This window comes from Anabrus simplex, chromosome 1, assembly GCF_040414725.1.
Source record: "Anabrus simplex isolate iqAnaSimp1 chromosome 1, ASM4041472v1, whole genome shotgun sequence".
NCBI classification, from domain to species: Eukaryota; Metazoa; Arthropoda; class Insecta; order Orthoptera; family Tettigoniidae; genus Anabrus; species Anabrus simplex.
In genome coordinates, this window is record NC_090265.1 from 940,019,220 (window position 1) to 940,041,796 (window position 22,577).

A 22,577-nucleotide genomic window follows, 5' to 3' on the forward strand; every position below is an offset into this window, starting at 1 on the left:
CTTCGATATTATGATGTCAATGTTAAGTTAATGGTCCTTAAACCTGCGGAAATAAAGAATAATTTTGCAGCTTGCAGCTGAAAAAAAAAAAAAAACCCGGCATGACGAAAGTCAATGTTTGGCGTCTAAAAATGAGTAGGCTTACTGTACAACAAGGCATTCATATGATTTTACGAAGTTCTTTTTGAGCCTGATTAAATTTTTTTCAAGGAAAAGGTGGGGTTCATCTTGGATTTGGAGAAATACGGTACTATATTTTTTTTCAGAATGAAATTAAACATACACTTCAACATAGTATTGGATTACGAAAAATAACAAACAAGTAAGCCGTAGTGTGGATATCGTCTGCGAAAATGCAAGTTTTGAACAAACTGATTGCCGTTTCATACCAATTTTAATGTGCATGGGGGTTTTCCGACTTCTATACAAAAATCGGATATAACGGCAATCCGTTATAGCGAGTAAATTTTTCGCTGTTATGAATTCTCGCTATAATGGACTTCTACTGTAATTAATAAAACTATTATATAGAAATTGATAAGTATTGGAAGGTGGGAACCTACTTATAACTTAACCTTAGTTGCGTTGAGCCAATATGGGATAAAATATGAGATTTATAAGCTGTTGGAAGGTATGTGCGTGAAAAACGCAAGGGCGGAATGGCCATACCACGGCGCAATAAACTCACTGACCTTCAACGTCCGTGTCTGCATTATACATCGCTAGCCGCTCAAGTCGGCCCAAGCCAGAAAGCGAGATGTACATCTAGCAGCAGCTGGTTGTACCTGGTGCTCAGTAAAAGTAACATTTTTATAGACAGCGGGAATATTTTCCTGATGAATTGTCGTATTATAGAGATGTGGAACAAGTATTGCCAGGAAATTTTCAATGGGTTCTCTTCGATATTGTGATCATCATCATCCTAAACCATCTCCAGTTTCCCGGGTGTGGTATATGAGCCTCCTCCATCTCATCCTGTCCTTGTACCATTCTTCCTCCACCAACTTGTCCCAATCATGACCTCTCAGCATTACATCGCTCTTAACTAAATCTATCCATTTCCTTCGTGGCCTTCCCACGGGTCGTCTTCCTTCTACCTTTCTGTCAAATTCCTTCCTTGCAGTTCTGTTTACTGGCATCCTCTTCATGTGACCAAACCACTTCAGTCTTGATATCTGAATCTTATTTAGGAGAGAATTGTCTATTCCTACTTCTTCTCTAATTTTCTCATTCCTAATCTTGTCTTTCCTGGTTTTCTAGATCATAGTGCGTAGGAATTTCATTTCAGCTGCCTGAAGTTTGGAATTATCTCTATTGGTCAGTGTTGTAGTTTCGAGACTGTATGTAAGAATTGGTGTATAATAGGACTTGTACAATGTCATTTTTGTTTTCATGGGTATTTGCTCATCCCACAGCAGGTGTCTTACCTGGTGGTAAAATTGTGCTGCCTTATTGATTTGATTGTTCACCTCATGTTTTGCTAGGTTGTCATTTGATATAACGCTACCCAAGTATTTGAAAACTGGAACGCTGTCCAGTTGAGCTTCATTTAACATGACTATTGGTTCTGCTCCTTCCCCATACACTTTCATCACCACCGTCTTGGTCTTGCTGATGTTTAAACCATATTTCTTAAACTCCTCATTCCAGCTTTGTATTCTCTCTCCCAATTCATCTTCTGAGTCACTCCAGATCGCAACATCATCTGCAAATGTGAAGGCTTTGATATCTCCGTGTTCTTTCCTTTTAATAGATTTCATTACTACATCCATTACAATAATAAATAGAAGTGGTGACAATGAGCTGCCCTGCTGCACTCCTCTCTTTGTTTCAAACCAGTCCGACAAACCACATCCTACTTGAATACAGCTTCTGTTCCCACTATACAACATTTTCACTTTGTCTATGAGGCTGTCTCGCACTTGAAGTTCTTTCATGCATTGCCAAATTCTTTCCCTTGGTACACTATCGTATGCTTTCTCAATGTCCAAAAATATTAGGAATAAAGGCTTGTTCTTCTCCCAGTATTTTTCCATTAGCATCCTAATTGCAAATATAAGGTCTGTAGTTGACCTTCCTGGTCTGAAACCATACTGCTCTTCTTCCAAAATTGGTTCAACAATATCTCTGATTCTGGTCTCTACTATTTTTTCCAATATTTTCAGGACATGAGACAGTAGTGTGATACCACGGTAATTAGTACATTTTCGTCGGCTTCCTTTCTTGAACAGAGGTACAATGATGCGCTTCCAGTCCTCAGGAATAGTATTTTCCTCCCATATCTTGTTGAGCAGTCTATAGAGCCATTGGATTCCTGGAACTCCCGCTGCTTTCAGCATATCTGCACTTAGTTCATCTACGCCCACTGCCTTTCCTTTCTTCATGCTCTTGAGCGCATTTTCAACCTCAAGCCATGTAATTGGTGGTTCAGTTGTGGTTCCTCGACTTGGCTCTCCTCTATCTGTTGTTATGTTTTCTGTATCTCCATTCAGCAGCTTTTCGAAATAGATCTTGAGTTCTTGTTTAATTTCTCCCTCTTCTTGTGCCAGAGTTCCATCATCACGTTCTATTGCTTTTATGGTCTCTTGATCCCTTCGCTTGTTTTTCACTACTCTGTACAGCAATTTCATATTTCCTCTACTGTCCTCTTGCAGTTTGTCTGCAAACTCATTCTATTTCTTCTCTTTTTCTTCCCTTACGATGTTCTTTACAGCAAGTTTCTTGTTCCTGTATGCTCCTTGAAGTCTTTGTATTTCTTGTTCATTTCGTTCTTGTCCCTGTTTTTGTTTCTCCTTGTCCAGTGCCTTCTTTATTTGGTTTCTTTCTTTCACCGCTGTTTTCACTCTATCATTCCACCATGGTGTCTCCTTTTTTCTTTTGATAGAACTTGTAACTCCACATAGGTTTTTGGCTTCTCCCACAAAGGTGTCTTTGAAGGCCTTCCATTCTTCATTAACGCTGGTTACTTCACACTTCGGCAAACTCTGTTGAATCCTTAGTTTGTATTGTTCCTTTATTTGGACTTCTTGCAACTTCCAAGTTTTAATCCTTGGTTTTTTCGTAATAAGTTTCTGCATTTCATTTGTCTTATGTTTGAAGTCTACTACCAACAATCTGTGGTCACTGTCCATGCTTTCACTAGGGATGACCTTTACATCTGTGATGTACCTGCCACCATCTTTATTTGTAATTACGTAGTCAATCAATGTTCTATACTGGCCATCCCAACTGTACCTTGTTATTCTGTGACTGTCTCTTTTTTTGAAGAATGTATTTTTTATTATAAGATCACTTCTTCTGCACAGATCTAATAGTTGTTCTCCTTCTGGGTTCCTTTGTCCAAATCCATGTGGACCAATGATGTTCTCGTACCCAAGTCTGTCTACCCCAACTTGCGCATTTAGATCTCCAATAATAATAACATTTTCCTCATTAACAGTATCTTCCAGGTCTTGCCGAAATTTCTCGTTGTCTTCCTCACTGCAGCCTGCCTGTGGGGCATACACTTGTATGATGGTGTACTTAGTGTTCTCCAGTTTCATGGACATTTTAATGATTCTATCACTTTTGCAGATAACTTCAGCTGTAGCACCAGTCCTTTCGTTAATTAAGAATCCAACACCATTTTTCGCTACCTTCTCCTGTCCACTCCAGTATAATTTATAACCTCCACGAAGTGTCTCACATCCAATCCCTTTCCATTTGGTCTCACTTAATCCCAATATTGATATTTTTCTTCTATCTATCATGTCTCGGAGTTCTTCTAACTTTCCAGTTAATGATAGAATGTTCATAGTTCCAATTCGGTATTTGGGTCTCTTTTTTATTTGGGGTTTCCTTTCAGAACATTGTATATCATCAGCCTTACGGTCATCATACTTTACAATTGTCTGAGAGGACGTGTCAGTCCGGTCTATAATATTCTTTCCGAGGCTCTTTTTCTTATTGAAAGCAACTATACTCAATACTCTCCTGCTGACTTGCTAGGCCTAACGCATAAGAGGATTTTCTTTCAGGGTTTACTCCCTTAGCCTTTGAGGATGCCTTCCTCGTCCTACAAGGCAGTAGGTTCCATCTGTACACCCCAGAAGGATGGGTTGCCTCTTCCGCCATCTCCGTCGTACCGAAGTCCATCTTCTCCGCCGTAGATGCCGTTGAGGTCTTCACCCTTAACCCAGGGCAAGGGCCCTCCATATTTATGACCCCTGGAGAGAGGGTGTCCCAGTATTTTAAAACCCCCAGGAATTGGGCTACCTGTTGGTCCGCGGGTTGTATTGGTTATTTCAACCAGCCCTACATACTGTAGGAGCCCCCTATCTGCCACCTGGGGACGCGCTCTGTAGGGGTCAGGTTCCCCTGGTTACTTATTGGAAGTTAACCCCACCCACAAGGAGTAAGGTTATTTGCAGATATTGTGATACCAATTTTAATTTAATGGTTACGAAAGGCTTATGGAAATAAAGAATAACTGTGCAGCCGCCAATGTTCAGCGTTAGAGTGAAGACAAAGATAGTCTTAAAAAATACATACTGTACAAGAAAGGCAGTCATATATTATGATTTCACAAAGCACTTTTTAAGCCTGATTTAATTTTTTAAAAGTAAAAAGTGGGGGTCTTCTTGCAATCAGGGGTCATCTTGGTTTTGGAATGTTGATAGTCAGGCTAAATCATGCATATGCCCTACTGAAGCAGTTAACTGATAGTGGCAGCCATTCAGGTGTATGAGCTGGAGAAGCAATGTCATCTGCATATTGCAGTTCAGTTCCACAGGTGAGACTTGTAAGCCTTTCTGTCAGAGGAGTCTGGTTTGATGAAATAGTCCTCATCAAATCTATATTTAAGTTCTAGACCATACCTTCCACAAAAAAGCATTCTATCATGCTTTATAATGTAATCAAAACAGACATGGAGTGCCACTTAGTAGTTTTACTGTTCTAGTCCTTTTATTTTACTACTTCCAGGGCTCAATACCAAAAAAGCAAATATGAACTTACCTTGAACATTGAGAACCCTCTCCACCGAAATGCCCCCCATTCTCCTCTTGCGAAGTTCAGATCGAATTCGGAACACTTGATCTGCATAAGGAGTCATGATGCCTATACTTTGATCATCCATTTTTCCCCAGGCAACAGGCCACTTCTTTCTCAATTCGCACACCCTCTCTACCACCTCATATACCTGTTATACAAATACATATATTGCTTTAGTACAAACATACAGAAATATATTTCAGCAAAATATCAGTACTTTACAGAGCACTTTAATTTTTTCTTCAGAAAAACTATGAACATTTCAAAGGTTTAAAATGTAATGTTGTACGAAACTTAGCCCCATATAATACAGTATTTTGTCTATAAATTACCCCATCCAAAAGTATAACTTCAAAAACATTTGGGCACAATTTTAACCCCACTTCTTAAATCAATACAAGTCTCTCATATTTCCCCCATGACATGATTAAAATATCTCTGAAGTTGTAGCCAACAGATATTATATATCAGCAAAAAACAGTTTATGCATTCTATATTCAGACATGCCAACTTTCAAAAGTAAAAAATCAGAGAAATTTGGCAGCGAATCGCAACGTATTACGTATTCTGATGACAGAACATGTACTAATTCATTATAATTCAATACATTAACAATTCTATTTGGCCTACATATATATATTTTTCATCATTTATATGTGAATACTAAATACTGAACATACCTGAACTCTAGGAACAAGTGACTTCTCATCCTTCAACATGGTGATCACATTATGACTAATTGTTGTTCAACTCATCCGAAGCTGACTTAGCCCTCTTCAGAAACTCGGAACTAAATTTTTGCTCAAAGCACTTACCTTGCTGAATTGATTTCAATGTTAAAAGTTTCTCCAAAGTTTGTTCAGACAGCAAGGATCTGAACTGTGTTTTTGTCTTTGTGACTCTGCTAAAAATCCTTTCACATTCTGCATTGCTATGTGGAATTTATAAAATAGAAAGCATCACCTTAGAGAGTCTGTCATATTTAAGTACACCATCGCTGATTTCATCTGACCTACCAATGCCCATCGAATATCAATTCTTCCTTTTGCCAGGTCTGTTTCTTCGAGCTGGAAGTTGCAGAACTGGGAGTGCAGAATATCAGTTTCTTCATCTAAATATTCCGTTTCTCTAGTCAGAATGTTCGGAAACTTGTTAATGAAAAATCTAAGGCTAGAAAATGATGCCTTACTTATAGCAGAAATATTTGTAATTTCTGCATTAATTAAAACTTTATCTTTGAACGGAAATTTGTGTACCATGTAGTCATATGATGAAGAGAAACACTTTCTAACAGACTTAAAGAACATGCACTTTTCCTAAGACTATAAAGTGCTCACTAAAACAAACACAGAATTCCCTATTACCAGATCACAATCATCCTTTTGATTTGCTGGAGTATGGTAATCTACATCAAGGAGAGAGGAGGAGCTTCTAATAACGTGTGGTTTCACAAACCTTGCCATCACATTCTTCAATAGTTCCTCCAAAACTGACCTCAATAAGTGGATGTGCAGCATACTTGACTGAAGAGCTATGTATGGATTCTCAAAGATATCCATAAACATTGAGAGAAAAAGGCAAAAAGATTTATGTAAATTTGATGAAAGGAATATGAACAGTCGTTCTTCACATGGCAATGCATGGCTCTTAGTGTCATCAGTAGTATTTTTTTTTTTCTTGTGAAACTGATGACTGGGTTTTCATTTTAACTGAGGAGTGTGGTGAAATGTTATGACAATCCTTCACCTTTTCAGACAAACCAGACACATCTGCACTTAAACTGTGCTTAGGAATTTTGAAAAGTCTTCAAAGTTCCCATCTGAGAATCCTTACTCACAATTTTGCTCCTGAATAAAGTAACCAAAGGGTCCCACTGCAGCAAAATTCTATCTAAACACCTTCTTAGTGATAACTATAGAGTAGGCACATGCTTCAGAATTTCCTGATCTCTCAAGTCTGAAATTCTCTGAACTTTTCTTTCCTCTTTGCACTCCTTGCCAGATCATAAAATATATCAATTATACTTTCAACTACATTTATGAGCAAGCACACCACACCCTTCTCTGCAGCAAGATTAATTGGGTGACAAGAGCAGCCGACGATGATTATGTTACTATTTTCCTGCTTCAAACATCCTGCCACACCATTCTTTAATTCTACCATTACTGGAGCATTACCAGCACCAACAGCTAGGCAGTTTTATAATGGAATGCGGAATTCCCGAAAAGTTGAGAGCAAAAGATTGGCAATATTAGCTCCAGTAGCATCCCCTTCTAAATTAGGCACAGAGAGTAGACAACTCTGAATTGTTACAACAATGGGATATATTTTCAAGTCGCTTCTATTGCTACCATCAGCAGCAATAGAAAATGCATTCACCTGCAAATGTGATACAATTTTCACCCTTTCTTCAATGCACATTTCTGTAATGATAGCCGCTGTTTTTTGTTCTAGCACACCTATATTGTTTAGCGATTTCTGAATCAGGAAACATTTTGCAAAACAAAGGTCCCACGTGATCAGCACAATTTACAGGCAGGTTATGTTCTATGATAAATAACGTAAATAATTCCTCGGCATTCGCCAGAGGATTTACATCTTGGTTTCTGCATGAAAAGTTCAGTTTCTGGTTTCTTTCTACACACTCTCTCCTTATGTTTTTTCGTTTGCATATGCTTGAGTATATCGCACTTCCCGCCATGCGCAACCGAAAAGTCACACCTACATATAGTACAGAATGTGAAGATTGATCCCTTCCTGGATTCACTCAAATACGGAAACTCTTCCCTATAAGCACCTTTAAACACTGCATCATTTTTCTTTTTCGACATTTTGGCCAAAACAAATATTAAGACACAACACAAGCACTTCTGCAGGTCCTAGCCCGGGTAGACGACCATGGCGTGCTACTTCTGAGGTTACGTTACTCGCTTGCAAAGAGAATGACTGTATTATAGGTCAAAGAGGAGCACATGACTGCCCACCATGCCCCGTACTGCCATCTGGTATCATTATTAGAACTACTATCGACCAGCCATACTAAGCCTTATATCGATAGAACGAGGAAATCCGCAGGAGTTTAAAATAATACGAAAATTACTGATACTGCTCTGGAAATTGGAAGATCGGTCCCGGCGATCAGGAGGAACGATGAAAAATCGGCAGTCTCCCGCTTAAATTGGGAGACTTGGTATGTCTGTAAATTCTATTTTTGACTATTAGTACTAATAAAAATTCAATGTAGTTATAACAACATTACTTATATGGATGTGAAACTTGGACGCTTTACCGTCGTGTCATAAAGAAACTGGAATGCTTCCATCAGCAGAAACTTAGATCCATCATGAACATCAAATGGGATGACTACATAAGCAATGTGGCAGTTGCTGACAAGGCATATATGAACAGAAGCCTTCATCTTCACTCATCGGCTTAGATGGGTTGGTCACATACAGCGTATGGATGATAGACAGCCTAAACAACTTCTCTACCATGAGACTGGTCATGGCAAAAGGCCTCAAGGTGTTCCTTCGAAACGTTATAAAGACCAGCTTAAGAAGATTACAATAGCACCACCAACAACTGCACAAAACCATGTTCTTTGGCGCAAAGCTACTGCAGAAGGTGTCTCATGGTTTGAGCAGGCATGTCGCAGACAAGAATTGAAACCCAAGAAAAGAGTAAATTACGTCCGATCCAACCACGTCCTCCACCCACCTTTAGATGAGACCTATGCGGCCGCATGCTTCATGCAAAGATTGGCTTGATCAGTCATCAGCAACATCTCCACAGAGCCAACATACTTTAAGAAGAATTGCAGGAGAAAAACGTATTCTCGAAAACGAGTAGCGGCTGACGATAACAATTTACAGTTTTCAATGAAGGAGATTTACAATAAAAGGCAGGTAAGAACATTTTGCTAGAATATCATACACAAGTTCAAAAGCCTACAATACTTGTCATTTTAATTAGGGTTTATGTACTCTGTACCATCAAAAAGCCAGCATATACCCAGACATTTCTCAGAGATCTAAATACGAATTCAGTACGAGAGAGTCTATTAAAGATCTAGTAATAGATCTACACTCTACCATGTGTAGTGGTTTGAGGAATGAATTAGCGACTGCTAATCCCATACTAACATGGAAGTCCAGTAAACGCTTCATGTCATTCCTATTAGCTTCCATATTTCCTCACACCTGTCCATCAACTTTATTTACAATTTTACAGTTTTATTTACAATTCTCACATTGAAATCATCCAGTAACACCATCCTATCCCTCCTGACTAGGGTAGTTTTAGTTTCTTTCTTCCATAAAGCCCCATTAATATTGATAGCTAACCATTGAGCTCCATTATGTTCGCGAAGTTGTTTCCAACGGACCTGAGATTTGCTCAAGGACAATGGGAAGTGTTTTGTGGTCAAAAATTCGAATTTTCTTTTTTGGTGTGATATAATTGCCTGGAGTGTGCTCTACATGCATATATAATTATTTTTTACATTATTACAATTTAAAGTCCCCAAATCTGTCTTTTAAATATGGCGTCTGTACAGCCACGCCCTCCTTTCAAGCCTGCAAATGATCTGCAAATGTAACTGCTGCAGTTGGAACAATTCTCTTTATTTACGAGTCTTAGGTAAATGACAACTGATAGGTTGGTATCTCTGGCCACTAAAGAGTAGTTATGAAGGCCATGAAAACAAATGAACAGCTTATTTCCCGCCTGTCACTTGTATGTTTACATGAGGTGTGTTTTGGTTAGAAAGTTGGTGAAAGCAACGTGATATTATTAGTTTTGCTCTTATATTGTGTATCTAGTTTACGAATATGGGCAGAATTAAGAAATTTGGGAAGGGAAAGTATTATTCCTGTGTTGCTACTGAAGGAAACAGAGCCAGTTGTAGTGAAATAATGGAATACTCTACGAATGTACCTGTTAGTGCCTCCATGAACTTTGCCCAAAAGGGGCGGACTCCTGGTGTGGGTGCCAAAAGGCACAGGTAACAGGCGACACCTTTTTCACATAAGCACTCATCATCTCAAGCAGTTCTGTCAGAAATAAAGCATGTGTACAGAGAACTCTGTGATCCAAAGCTGCTGGCTAAATGTTTACATGGTCGTACCCAGAACCCCAATGAAATCTTCAACCATTGCATATGGGAAAGGGTACCCAAAACTGTTTTCATAGGAATAAAAACTTTAAAACTTGCAGTATTTGATGCTGTCATATGCTTTAACGATGGGAGTGTTAGGAAGAACTGGGCGAACCTTAAATCAAAGATATCAAGAACATTTCAAGGCAATAAAGTACAACAGATATTCAGCTTTTACTGAACATATTTACAACAATAACCACAGCTTTTTAGGGATCAAAAAGGACATGAAATTAACTTTTAAGGGTAATTATGGATTTGAATTAAATACACGTGAAAACATTGAAATATTTTTGGCGCATGCAAGGGATCCAGATAAAATTTCAAAATGAAACAGTCGCAAGCAACATTTTGTTTACAATCTTGAGTTGACGTAACATCAGGTGCTTCCAACGCAACCTTGAGGTGACGTAACATCATGTGTTTGCAGTGCAGTTCAGTACTTAAAGCTGAACGTTTGTCAGTACTCGATCAACAGCCTGAGCCTGAGGAAAAGCCAGCCCTTCCTATGGTATGTCCATACCTTTTACAACAACATTGTAAGTTTATATGAATTATTTTCACACTTTTACACTTGTTTTTTCTTTTTCTTATTTTTACAGTTGATGTCAACAGGGCTACATTTTAAACTCATTTTAACTAATTTTGACGACACACTCATGTGGAATTAAATTTAAACACTGATGAAGGACCTTAGTGTCCAAAAACCGGTTATATTTTAATAAAGTGTGTGCTGATACGACTGTATATAATTAATAATAATAAAATAACTACATCAGCACTGTTAACTTTGATATTTTATAATGATTATAAATAGTGATTATATGCAGAACAGTATCCAGAAAAAATTGAAAGTTACTCAAAATTTTGTAAAAATGTTTATGTATGTCAACAATTTTATTTTTAAAATGCAAGGAGGAAGACTGTAACTCTATTTCACCCACTATATCAAACAGGGTCTTAGAAATCACGTATAAAAATTTTGTTGGAATTTGACCACAAGTTTCTGAGAAAAGTGTACCTAATTGGTAGATAAATGCTTCTAAATGTTTTCATAAGGAAGTGAAAAAAAAATCTCTCTCCTAAAAGACATTTAAAATATATGGTATTTACATAACCTTGTTTGGTAAGGGTCCCCAGTTTTGATTATGAAATTTCATTGACATATCTTGAAATGGAGAGGACTAAATGGAATTCAAATGAAAACATATTTTAATGACATTTCCATTAGCAAACACTTCCCAGTGTTCAAGATTTGCTTAAAACATTCTGAGCATGCTTGGTCAATTTCTGTGAAGTACTGAAAAACTGACATGGCTGAATTTAGTTCTTCCTCGATGCTCTTCTTCGCTCCCAATATCTCTTGAGCCCTGCTGATAATTTCTCCTTTCTCTCCTGTGAAAGGGGCTTCCGACTTCTAGAGACTCGAGGTGGTGGGGTCCAAGACTGTACCATAGCACAAAATTTGGAACGATCTTCTATATCAATGTCTGTAATCCCAGACAAATCCAAGTCCTTCTGTACTTTATTAAGCCACAAGCTTCCAGTCTTGTAGCTTTTAACCAAAGAGAAGATCTTCTTGGTAAGTCTGTTGCTGTCCATTCATTGTAGGTGTCCGTAGAAAAGCCCCCTACGTCGCATGCTGGTATTGGCTGATTCTAACTGTCGATACAGCTCAGAGTTTGATTTAAGTCTGTAGGTTCCATCTGGGAGCAATCTCGGTCCATGAATTTTCCTGAGGATACGTCTTTCGGCTTTCTTTAGATCATCCATGGTGACTTTTTTGTTCATCAGGAGGGTCTCTGAGACGTACAAAAACTGTGGTCTGACAACAGTTTTGTAATGACAGATCTTAGCATTTTTCGAAATGCACCTCTTATTATAATGGTTGTGGGATAGTTGGTACTCTGCATTGAGTTTGTTACATCTTTCTAAGATGGATGTACATTCTCTGCCACTGGGGTGGACCCATTCACCAAGATAGCAGAAGCGATTGACTCTCCCAATCGTTCCATGTATGGTCGTCAAAGTGGGGTTTCCGAGATTGCGAGTCTCCAAGTACTTAGTTTTGTCGTACGATATGTGTAATCCTGTCTTCACCGCTATCTCGTGCAGGATTGCTGAATCTTACTACACTAGTATTTAAATAAACAATATAACTTAATTGCTACAACCTAATCTCAAAACTATATACGTGCAGATATATCCAGTTGCTTTTATTTCACTTACAGAATTTGTATTGTCAAAAGGTTCTTAAAAAACATTTCTTACCTCTGAATTGTTGTAAAATGCTGTAGAATTCAGGTCCTGTACATCTTCGCCCCGGGTAGTGAAGAAAGTGAGAGGGTAAAATTTCTCATGACGAGGTTGTTTGCCGCTACTGATGAGCTTCTGATCATAGAATAGTTCTGAAGTAAACTGTAATGTAAAAGTACACAATGTATAAATAACAAAAAACAAAAAATTAAATAGAATGTAACTCTCACACATATCATCCAATTTAAGTTATGGTAATGATAACATAAGCCATAACTACCATAATGAAACTCTACAGAGTTATATGTAATATAATGTAAATGTAATGAAGAAAAAGGATCCTTTCTGTTGTTATGTACAGTATATTGTTGTAAAAATTCAAAACTCAGCTGATCTTAGCACTTAAGCCTGAAACTTAAGACATTAAAAACTTCAGATCAAAGTTGCAACACTGAGAAAAAAATCAGGTATATTGGTATATTCTGGTATATTGGTTGTTTGGTTGTATTAAGGTACTAGGAGCTTCAAAATTTTCTTTTTATTATTATTATTATTATTATTATTATTATTATTATTATTATTATTATTATTATTATTATTATTATTATTGTAAAAGGCAATGATAAAGTAACTGAGCAGGATTAAATATATAATAAAAATTAATCACCACTGTCCTCTGCAAATTAATAAAAACATGAAAATAACATACATTTTTATAGAACAGTCCAATTTTGTGTCTCCTTTTCAAAATAGTACACTTGTTTCCTATGGAATTAATGACAGGGGAGTTCCCTGATCACTCACACACATACTGTTACCACCAAAGAATTTCTTAATTTTCTTTGAAGTGCGGTGAGGAGGCAAGTTTTGTTGAAAAATTCTGTCACCATCTGGAATTCATGAAGAGATTTTGCAGGATTTGTGTCACGGCCCGAAGCATAGGAGCAAGCTTAAACATCTTACGCCGTCCACGGTCCGCAATGAGTTAAGGAATTACATAATAATTAAAAGATAACTGCATTTATTTTGACAATTATTTCTCTTTTAATTTGTCATTGTAGTGTCCCACATAACCGAGATATTTTTTAACATGGGACAGAGACATCAAAAGAGAAGAGTATTATGAAAATTAAGTTACTGTCCCAAGTTACTCTTTCCCAAGTTACACCATCTCAAGAGTAACTTGGGACGGTAACAAAATTGTACTTTTTGGGTAAAATCCAAAGCCGTACATTAATTAATTGATAAAGATGGATATTAACATACGGTCACTAGGGTTTGTGTATTAAAAAAAAAAAAGAAAAAAAAACCAAAGAAAGTGACATTTAATTTCCAGGTTGTAGAGGCGTTTGGAAAATAAAACTGTCCCAAGTAACCCCGTTTGATGGTATTAATTTAGTGGTAAATTACTGTAAAGAGTATAATTTAAAAATTAATGCACAGAAAACCAAGGTAATGCTGTGTAAAAAAAAAGGATATAACTTGTCAAAGAATGAAAACTGGTGGATGGGCAAGACAAGATTAGAAGTTGTCAAGAAAGTAAAATATTTGGGTTTGATATTAAGTGGAAATGGGCAGAGCAAATAAAAAGAGCTAAACTAAGGGGTGTGAATGCACTGTCAGCCATTAACATATTGGATAAAAAGATGCCCAACAAAGATTACAGAGTGTACAAAAATGTTTTTAATGCATTAGTTAAATCTAGAGTGTTGTATGGAGCAGAAATCTGGGGAGTTGAAGAGAGGGTTGATTCACTTGATACAATTACGAGTAGATTTGGTAAAATAATGATGGGACTACTCAGTCGTACAGCTAACTGTGGAGTGAGAATGATGTGCAACAATGTAAGTCTGTAAGTGGATATCATTAAAAAGATAATTAAATACTGGTTGAGACTGAAGCTGGGAGAAGGTGGCAACGAAGTATTACAGATAGCATACCAACACCAAATGAAACATCAGAACCAAGGATACTGGGTGGATGAGGTACAGAACACGTTGGAAATGGTAGGTATGGGATATTGCTGGAAAAGAGACTATTGAGAAGATGAGTCCTAAGAGTTAAGGATAATGAAAAGCAATGTACTGCTGCATAATGTTGAAGTAAGAGGTCATTAGAAGAATTTTATAATGTAAATGGGAGAATGAGGATAAATGTAGAGATTATAACAAATAAGAGAATGGGGGGTATAATTGGTTAATGGGGATACACAAAAATAAAGCATATAGACAAAACAGAGATGAAAATAAATGTTTACAGTGTTCTGAAGAAATGGGATGGGTACACCTTATAAAAGATTGTTCAGAGATAAAGCAAATATGAGAGAAATTTATAGATGAGGATGATGTAAGAAAAATTGATAATGAAAATCAGCTGTATAACATTGTAAATTTATTGAACAGAGAATGGATGCATCCAGGCAGAATTTCAAAATTATTTAACATTATTATGGGAATGTGAAGCAGGAAACTGAGGGAAGGAAATGATGTGATACCTGTCAGTCAGGAACTGAATTGTGCCTAAGGTAATCCAGACAATATAACTCTGCTGAAGTCTAGAGCCATTAGGTACGTAGATTCAAGGTATTATATTAACACTAGAACAGCGGAAGGGGTCAAAATGACACCCACCTTCAATTTTTCTTTAATAACGTGCCCACTCTTGCACCATTTCTCTTCAAATATCTTGACTTTTCATTGTTTTTCATCCCGTTCATGGTGATGTATCACACCCAGCACAATACAGTATTTACATTTTCATTGATTTCTGATATGGCATATCCTGGACAGCGGGAGAGGTCATTTTGACACTTGTATAATATTCCTTATTATAGCAGTTTGCATTGTCAGACAACAGTGTGTATCCAGCCATTATTACTAGTATTCTTGAGCTCTTACTGTCAGATGAGCCGGGCTGAATGGTTCAGACGGTTGAGGCGCTGGCCTTCTGACCCCAACTTGGCAGGTTTGATCCTGGCTCAGTCCCTTAGTATTTGAGGGTGCTCAAATACGTCAGACTCACCTCTGTAGATTTACTGGCACGTAAAAGAACTCCTGCGGGACAAAATTCCGGCACCTTGGTGTCTCCGAAAACCGTAAAAGAATAGTTAGTGCGACGTAAATCAAATAACATTATTACTGTCAGATGAGTATTCCAGTTAGCAGGATTATTGTATTCATCTCATCATTTAGAAAGTTTTCTTCTTACAGGCATGTCGTGCTATGATCGACTTTCTGCTGATGAGGTGTCTCGTATGTTAGAAAATTCAGACGTTGAGTCTGAAGGTGAAATATCTGATTCAGATGGTGATTTTTTGCTTAAGATAGGAGAGACAAGTGAGGACAAAGACCACAACGAGACAGAGGATGAATTATGCGCAGGATAAGTTGAAAATGCTAATCTATCTCCAAATGTCTCAGTCTCAGTTAGGTGTTTCATCAGTGAAGATGGTTGCCCAAGACGGAACCGAATGGGAGGTCTTGGATTCGAACTCTTCATCTGGAAGGCGGGCTTCAGTGAACGTCCTGAGGGAGCTAGGATGTCCCACAACATATTCTTACCACTGAGTTCACGACTGCCATTAGTGCCTCTCGTCTCCTCTTTGATGAATCAATGCTTCGTCTAATGAAATGACACACAGAACCAAACGCTCAGAAAAAACTTCACGGACTGGACCATGTCGCTCGAGGAGTTGGAGGCTATGATTGCCATCAGGTATACCCGTGGTGTCCTGTGTTTGAAAGGTACGTCTGTGGATGAACTATGGTCGCGTTCTTGCGGACAGTAATTCATGAAGGATGCAATAACAAGAGATAGATTTTGAGAGCTTCTCAGATTCCTCCATTTTGACGAGAAATCAACCTGAACTGAGCGCCTGCCTGCTAACAGGTTTGCTCTTGTCCCTGAAATCTGGGACAAATTCATGGAAAATTGCTTTCACTGTTACCGCCCAAGTGAAAATATTACAGTCGATGAACAATTACTTCCCAGCAAAACCAGGTGCATATTTACCCAATTTATGACGAACAAGCCCGAGTGGTCGACCAAATGCCTGTAAGTATACCACCAAGGATGCATGCAGGAGGTGGCCAATGCATGTCTTTTACAATATCCTAGACCTAACAGCTATCAATGCTTGGGTCATTTATAAGCAAGTAACGGGTAGGAAGATAAAGCAAAAGAAGTTCATCCTCCAGCTGACAAGTGAACTAACAAGGCGGGACGAGCAACAGCAACAACAACAACAACAACAAGAGGAGGAGGCTGTGGGACCGTGTCCATCTAAAGAGCGGAAGAAGTGCCAGGTTGGTCTGTGTAAAGGCAACAAGTCTAGCGATGTCTGCAGCAAGTATCTCAAAGCAGTGTGCGGAAAATGTGCACGAAAAGTAGTTGTGTGCAAAATGTGTTTAGCGTGTTTTTAATTTGTCTAAAGAATTACTGAAAATGTATAACTGTTACAATGTGGACAACTAAGAAAAGGGGTTCAACTGGTTAATTTTGTGAAAACTCCTTAGAGAAACAGAAACATGTAGCAGTTGTTTGTGATTATTCATGTGTCCAAAAGTAATACAAAAAGTCCGTACACTAATGTCATGTCCGTATGTGTAAAATAAAGTTGTGGAAACCCAATAAAAAAAATACATGTTTTATTGTGTTCTAGTTTGAACGTTTCCAAGCATTTCTTATGATGGGTCAAAATGACCCCTTAACGCTGTTCTAGGAATGCCAGATTCTCCGCCATTCTAGTGTTAATATTTGTTGATATTTCGGTTTATCTTTTAAAGTTCCATCTATCAACAAAATTTCAATATTCATTTCAGGTTATTTTTTCTCTGTTCAATTTCTAATCATCCGTGTTTTACGTTAATATTCATTGAAAGTTCCATTTATTAACACAATTTCAACATTCATTCAGGTTATTATTTCTAATTTTTGTGTACTGTATGCATCACAAATTATGAAACGATTACAATAAACAATACCCTCTCCCTAATCTATGGTTTTCGAGATTATGGGAGACGGGTATCTTTGGCTTTGAATTCATCCAATTCTGCTGCTTTTCCGACACTCATTTATTTGACAGCAGTTTCCACTTCTTCCGTTGTGATTTTACTTTTGTCTCCTCACACTCTACCTCTTTCATCTTGTCTACATCCTTCCTCATATTCAGAGTTCATCTTTTCCCTATCTCCTCTGCTTGTGTCATTCTCTCTCCTTTTCTCCCTTTCACCTGTTTTGTGTACACTCTTCCTTCTTACAGGTCCATATAGCATCCTTTTACTGTTATATATATCATCCTCCAACTCTCATGTAAATCATTCCCAGCTTCTCTTCTTTTCTTCACTTATTACTTTCTTTACCTTCTTTCCACTTCCTGATACTTTCTTTCATTTTACCCCCATTCCACACCTGACATACTCTCTTCTTAATTTTCACTGCTTCATTTACACTCTCATTTCACCAAAAAGTCTCTTTATCTTTCACTCTTTCAGCTGTTCTGCCACAAGCACTCTCAGAATAACTTACAAATGCCTTCCTGAACATGTACCATTCCATTTCCACACTTTCTACCTCAGTTCTGAGTATGTGTTTCTTCAATGATATTGGAATTTCTTTTACTTCCGTATCTTTTAATTTCCATACTTTTATTTATTTCTCTCATTTTTTTCATTTTCACTATTTTTCCTACTTTCATTTTTGTTACTCTCTGGTCTCCATCAAGAATTACTTCCGGCAAGGCAACATCCAACAACTGTTTAAGATTTGCTCAATTTCTTCTTCCATTCCTCTTCTGTTGCATCCCACCATTGCATTAGTGTCTCCCATGACAGTCACTTCTACATCCATCATTTCTCTCTCTCCAGTGCCTCCAACAATTTGTTCACATCAACTGCTTTGCATCTAGTCTGGGGTGCATTCGCATGAATGAAATCCTTAGCTCCATTCTCTGTCATCAATTGTATCTTGATTATCCCATCACTTATCTTGTCCACTTTATCTACATACTCATCTTATGAATGATTAACCCTTTGCCGTACCCCATTTAAAGGCGGATGCCCGGCCGTAATTACAATGATTTCTGACAGAGTCCTTTAAATGCTAATACGCACACCAACATAAATACAGTAGAACCTCGATAATTCGAAATCGGTTAATTCAAAATCCCGCCTAATTCGAAGAAGCTCTCGTTCACGGAAACATGAGATACAGTTTTGCATGTTATTCAAATCGTTTAATTCGAAATACAGATAATTCGTAATTCGAAGTACAATGTCGGCCCCATTACCGAAATTCAGACTTTTAATTCGAAACAATTTCAACTCGAAATTTATCCGCGTCATAATATAACGCGTGTTCCGGAACATGAAAGGGTAGCTTTACGCACTTACACTCACTTCGGTGCATCTACATTTCGCTTCATGATTGCTAAGTTGAATGAAATCGGAATTATTTTGTATTCAACCTTTTAAGGAACGCCGTAATATCGTGCAACAGGCAGTGTGCGGAAAAACAGAATCTGCGAACACTGGCGATGCCGACATTTGACGAAAAAAGCATGGCTCATATAATACATTCGTAGGCACCGAACAACTTTGTCATTGCCGATGAAACTGCATTGCTTTCTTTTAATGCGAGCCCAAACGGTCTTATGGTTTTAAAGGAGAAAGTGCCAGCCGGTGAATCGTACAAGGGTAGGGGTATGGGGGTCATTGTAGTGCGTTGCAATGCACATGGAAGCGAGAAACTTTATCCTCTCGTCATAGAAAAGTTCGATAATCCACAATGTTTTAAGGCGTCGGGCACTTTCCATGCCAGTACAAAGCATCTAAAAATGCAAACAGTACAGAAATCCAAAAAAAATAATGCGTTTGCACAGGGGAACCAGCATCATTTATCCTCGTCTTTGAATTGTGTGATTTTTTTTTCTTTCGTTGCGCGAGGTTATGTTTTCAGAGATTTATCCAAGTGCATTATTTGAACATTGTAAATGCACCTTGTTGGACACATTTCGGAAATAGTTTTTTCCATGGCATTTGAAAGGTTTAAACTGTGAATCGAGGTGATTGCATGTATTAATGGGTTTTAGTGACGCGGCAAGTGTTTACATTTCTGAAGAACGAGAAGTGCCATGGCGGGAAATCGTACAAGGATAGAGTCGTAGGAAAGTTCGATTTTAAGGGCATCGGGTACTTTCTGTGTAAATACAAGGCATCTAAAATGCATACAGTATAGTAATGCAATAAATAAAGCACTTGCACATGGGAACCAGCATAGATTTCTGCTCGTCTTTGAATCGTGCTAATTCTTTCTTTCTTTCTTTCTTTCTTTCGTTGCGTGAAGTTATGTTTGCCAGTGAGATATCCAAGTGCATTATTTGAATACTGTAAATGCACCTTCTTGGATATATTTTGGAAATAGTTCTTTTTTTTTTCATAGCATTGGGAAGGTATAAACTGTGAATCAAGGTTAACTGCATGCAGTAACGGGCCTTAGAATATTTTGTAACGCGGCGAGGTTTGGTACTTCACCTTGGTACTTCTGAATTGCGAATTGGCGGTTAATTCGAAATCACGTAATTCGAAGTCCGATTTTCGAGTCCCAACGACTTCGAATTAACGAGTTTTTACTGTACCACCCTTTAAAAGAAAATAACTAGAAGTCAAACAAATAAAGATATAAATGTAATTTCTTTGGTATTTCGTTCCTAAATGATTAGTGCATATGAATGTGTATTCACCCTAAGTTTGAATATCCATATTTCGCTCCGGATGGTATTCCAAAAAGCACCCTGACCTGCAGAGTGGTAGATCACACTGTTTACACGTGAATGTTGTTTGTTTGCCTCTTCCAGAAGCTGCCCTATTTTTCATTTGTAAAGACAAAGCACACACTTTGGCACGTCCATCTTCACAACAGAATGAAATAATTTAGGGGATGGACAGCCGATGGGTTAACTTTTCCTGCCCGCACATTTGCGAGACATGAAGTTCTCGATCAGCTGTTGCACCAAATTGCGCCGGAAGTTCAGATGTCTGTTTCCATGTGCTAGACGGTTACTCGTATCATAAAGAATGAAATTGTTCACAACACACTCATTGATCACAAAAGGAAAAATAAATTTCCACCATTTTTTTAGACGATCGCCCAACCCTGTAGAATTCTCTTTTCTGATGACTGATGTCCATGCCTCCCATATGTTTTATGACAGCACGATGACATGCAATTTCTATTTCTTCCTTGCCTTTACCAGCTTTTTGTTTTGCTGTACCATCATTCAAAGAATCTGAATTTGTTGACAGCATAAGAACCTTTTGACACAACTCCGCAATTAGACAACATGGTGTGAAAATAAGAATAATCTCTAACTAAAGACAATGTTTATAAAGTTGTAAAAAAAAAAGTTGTAAGGAAGAGAATGGTTAATTTAGCTGCAATTATGAATACTGATTAATAAATACACTAGTCATAATTTAATTTTTCAAGTGTTGTTGTGTTATGACAGCTAGTTTGAATATACAATTTTTTGTGCAATATAATTTCAATGCCATTTATTGCCCTATTTTTTCTTTTTTTTTAGATCCTTTTTGGTGCCTAAAATACTCTTTTCCAATGCCTTAACATCCGATGCATACTGATTGACAAATATTAAGGTACGCCAAAAGACTTCAGTTCCCAGGGCATTCTCAGTTTTATCAGAGTTTTCCTATCAAACATTCTTCCTCTCCCTGACTTTTCTTCTTTAGGATGCAGTTTCCTTATCAGTAGGGACCCCTTATTTTCATGAAAGGGTTTTTCACAAAGTCTCATAAATTATATCGTAGTAGATGCAAAATACGTGTTTTTAATGTCTATTGCATGAGTTGCGAATGTTTCACAGTCGTGATATATAACAAATTAGTCATTTTGCCATTTTGCACAGATTCTAATGTAATTATTGTTGTTTGTAAATTTCTATGCAATACAATACTCCATTTAGTGATTTTTGATAAATTTTGCAATGAAAATTGCAATATATATCATAGGACATTCATCCACCAATTGACTGCATTATAACAATAGACATATGTACTGTACAGTAGATATCACCATATCGATTTTATTGATACCTTGCAGTTCGATATATTGAAACCGATCCCTTCATTATCCAGCAATTTTACGTGTGCCATTTAAACCTTTTGGAGCTTGGGACCTATACTGTGAACTCAGACTTCAACTGAAGTTTTTAAACAGTCATTTATTTCGAAAATTAAGTCCCCAGAAGGGAGCCATACTTTAATTTTAATGACTGTAAATATTATATTCAAGCTCCTTAGGCCCTTTCTGTTGTGAAATTACCAGCGTTCTGCCTCAGTGTGGCAGTGGGCTCGTATGTTATTAATTTTTGCATGCAAGATTATTTAGGTTTAACTTAGAACATATTTCAATATTTGATTTGGCCTCCCCTGTGAACAATGCGACAATGCCACGGTGGGGAGGCTTTTGTGCTCCAATAAAGCAGATAGTCAAGCCGTAGGTGCAACCATATCGGATGGGTATCTGTCAAGAGACAGACTGATAAATATTTCATCAAAAGGGGGGTAGCAGCCATTCAGAAGTTGCAAGGGCGGCAGTCTAGATGATTGGCTGATATGGACTTGCATTAATACTCAACATGGCTTAGCTGTGTTGATACTGCTACACGGCTGAAAGCAACGAGAAACTACACCCGTAACTAACTCCCGAGGACATGCAGCTCTTTCAGTATGAATGATGTACTGATGACGGCTTCATCCTGGGTAAAATATTCCGTAGGCACAATAGTCCGCCATTCAGATCTCCGGGTGGAGACTACACGAAAGGGGGCAAACATCAGGAAGATGGATACTAACATTCTGCGAGTCAGAGCGTGGAATGTTAGAAGTTTGAATCGGTGTGGTAGGTTAGAGAATCTGGAAAGGGTGATAGATATACTGACATTAGATGTAGTATGTTGGCAGGTGTACCGGGCGGTGCACCTCCACGCCGCTAATTCAAGCATTGCGCCAGTTGAAACTCCTCTACTGGAGAAAGCCTGAACTTTAACAACCACATTAATTGTAAGGTTTCTCAGAAGATGTCTTTACTGTAAATTTTGAAGTGTTCTGAACTATGTCGA

At 37.8% G+C, this 22,577-nt stretch overlaps 1 protein-coding gene across 2 annotated transcripts in view; it reads right to left on the minus strand.

The window, feature by feature from the left end:
- Window positions 1–22,577, minus strand: part of Helz (Helicase with zinc finger) — a 454,315-nt gene that overhangs the window by 137,312 nt on the left and 294,426 nt on the right. For both annotated transcript variants that reach the window (XM_068225301.1, XM_067136674.2), the window contains exons 14-15: window positions 12,458–12,604; window positions 4,996–5,179 (exon numbers count right to left, since the gene is read on the minus strand). In XM_068225301.1, the coding sequence (XP_068081402.1) occupies window positions 4,996–5,179; window positions 12,458–12,604 (331 nt within the window). The remainder of the gene's footprint in view (window positions 1–4,995; window positions 5,180–12,457; window positions 12,605–22,577) is intronic.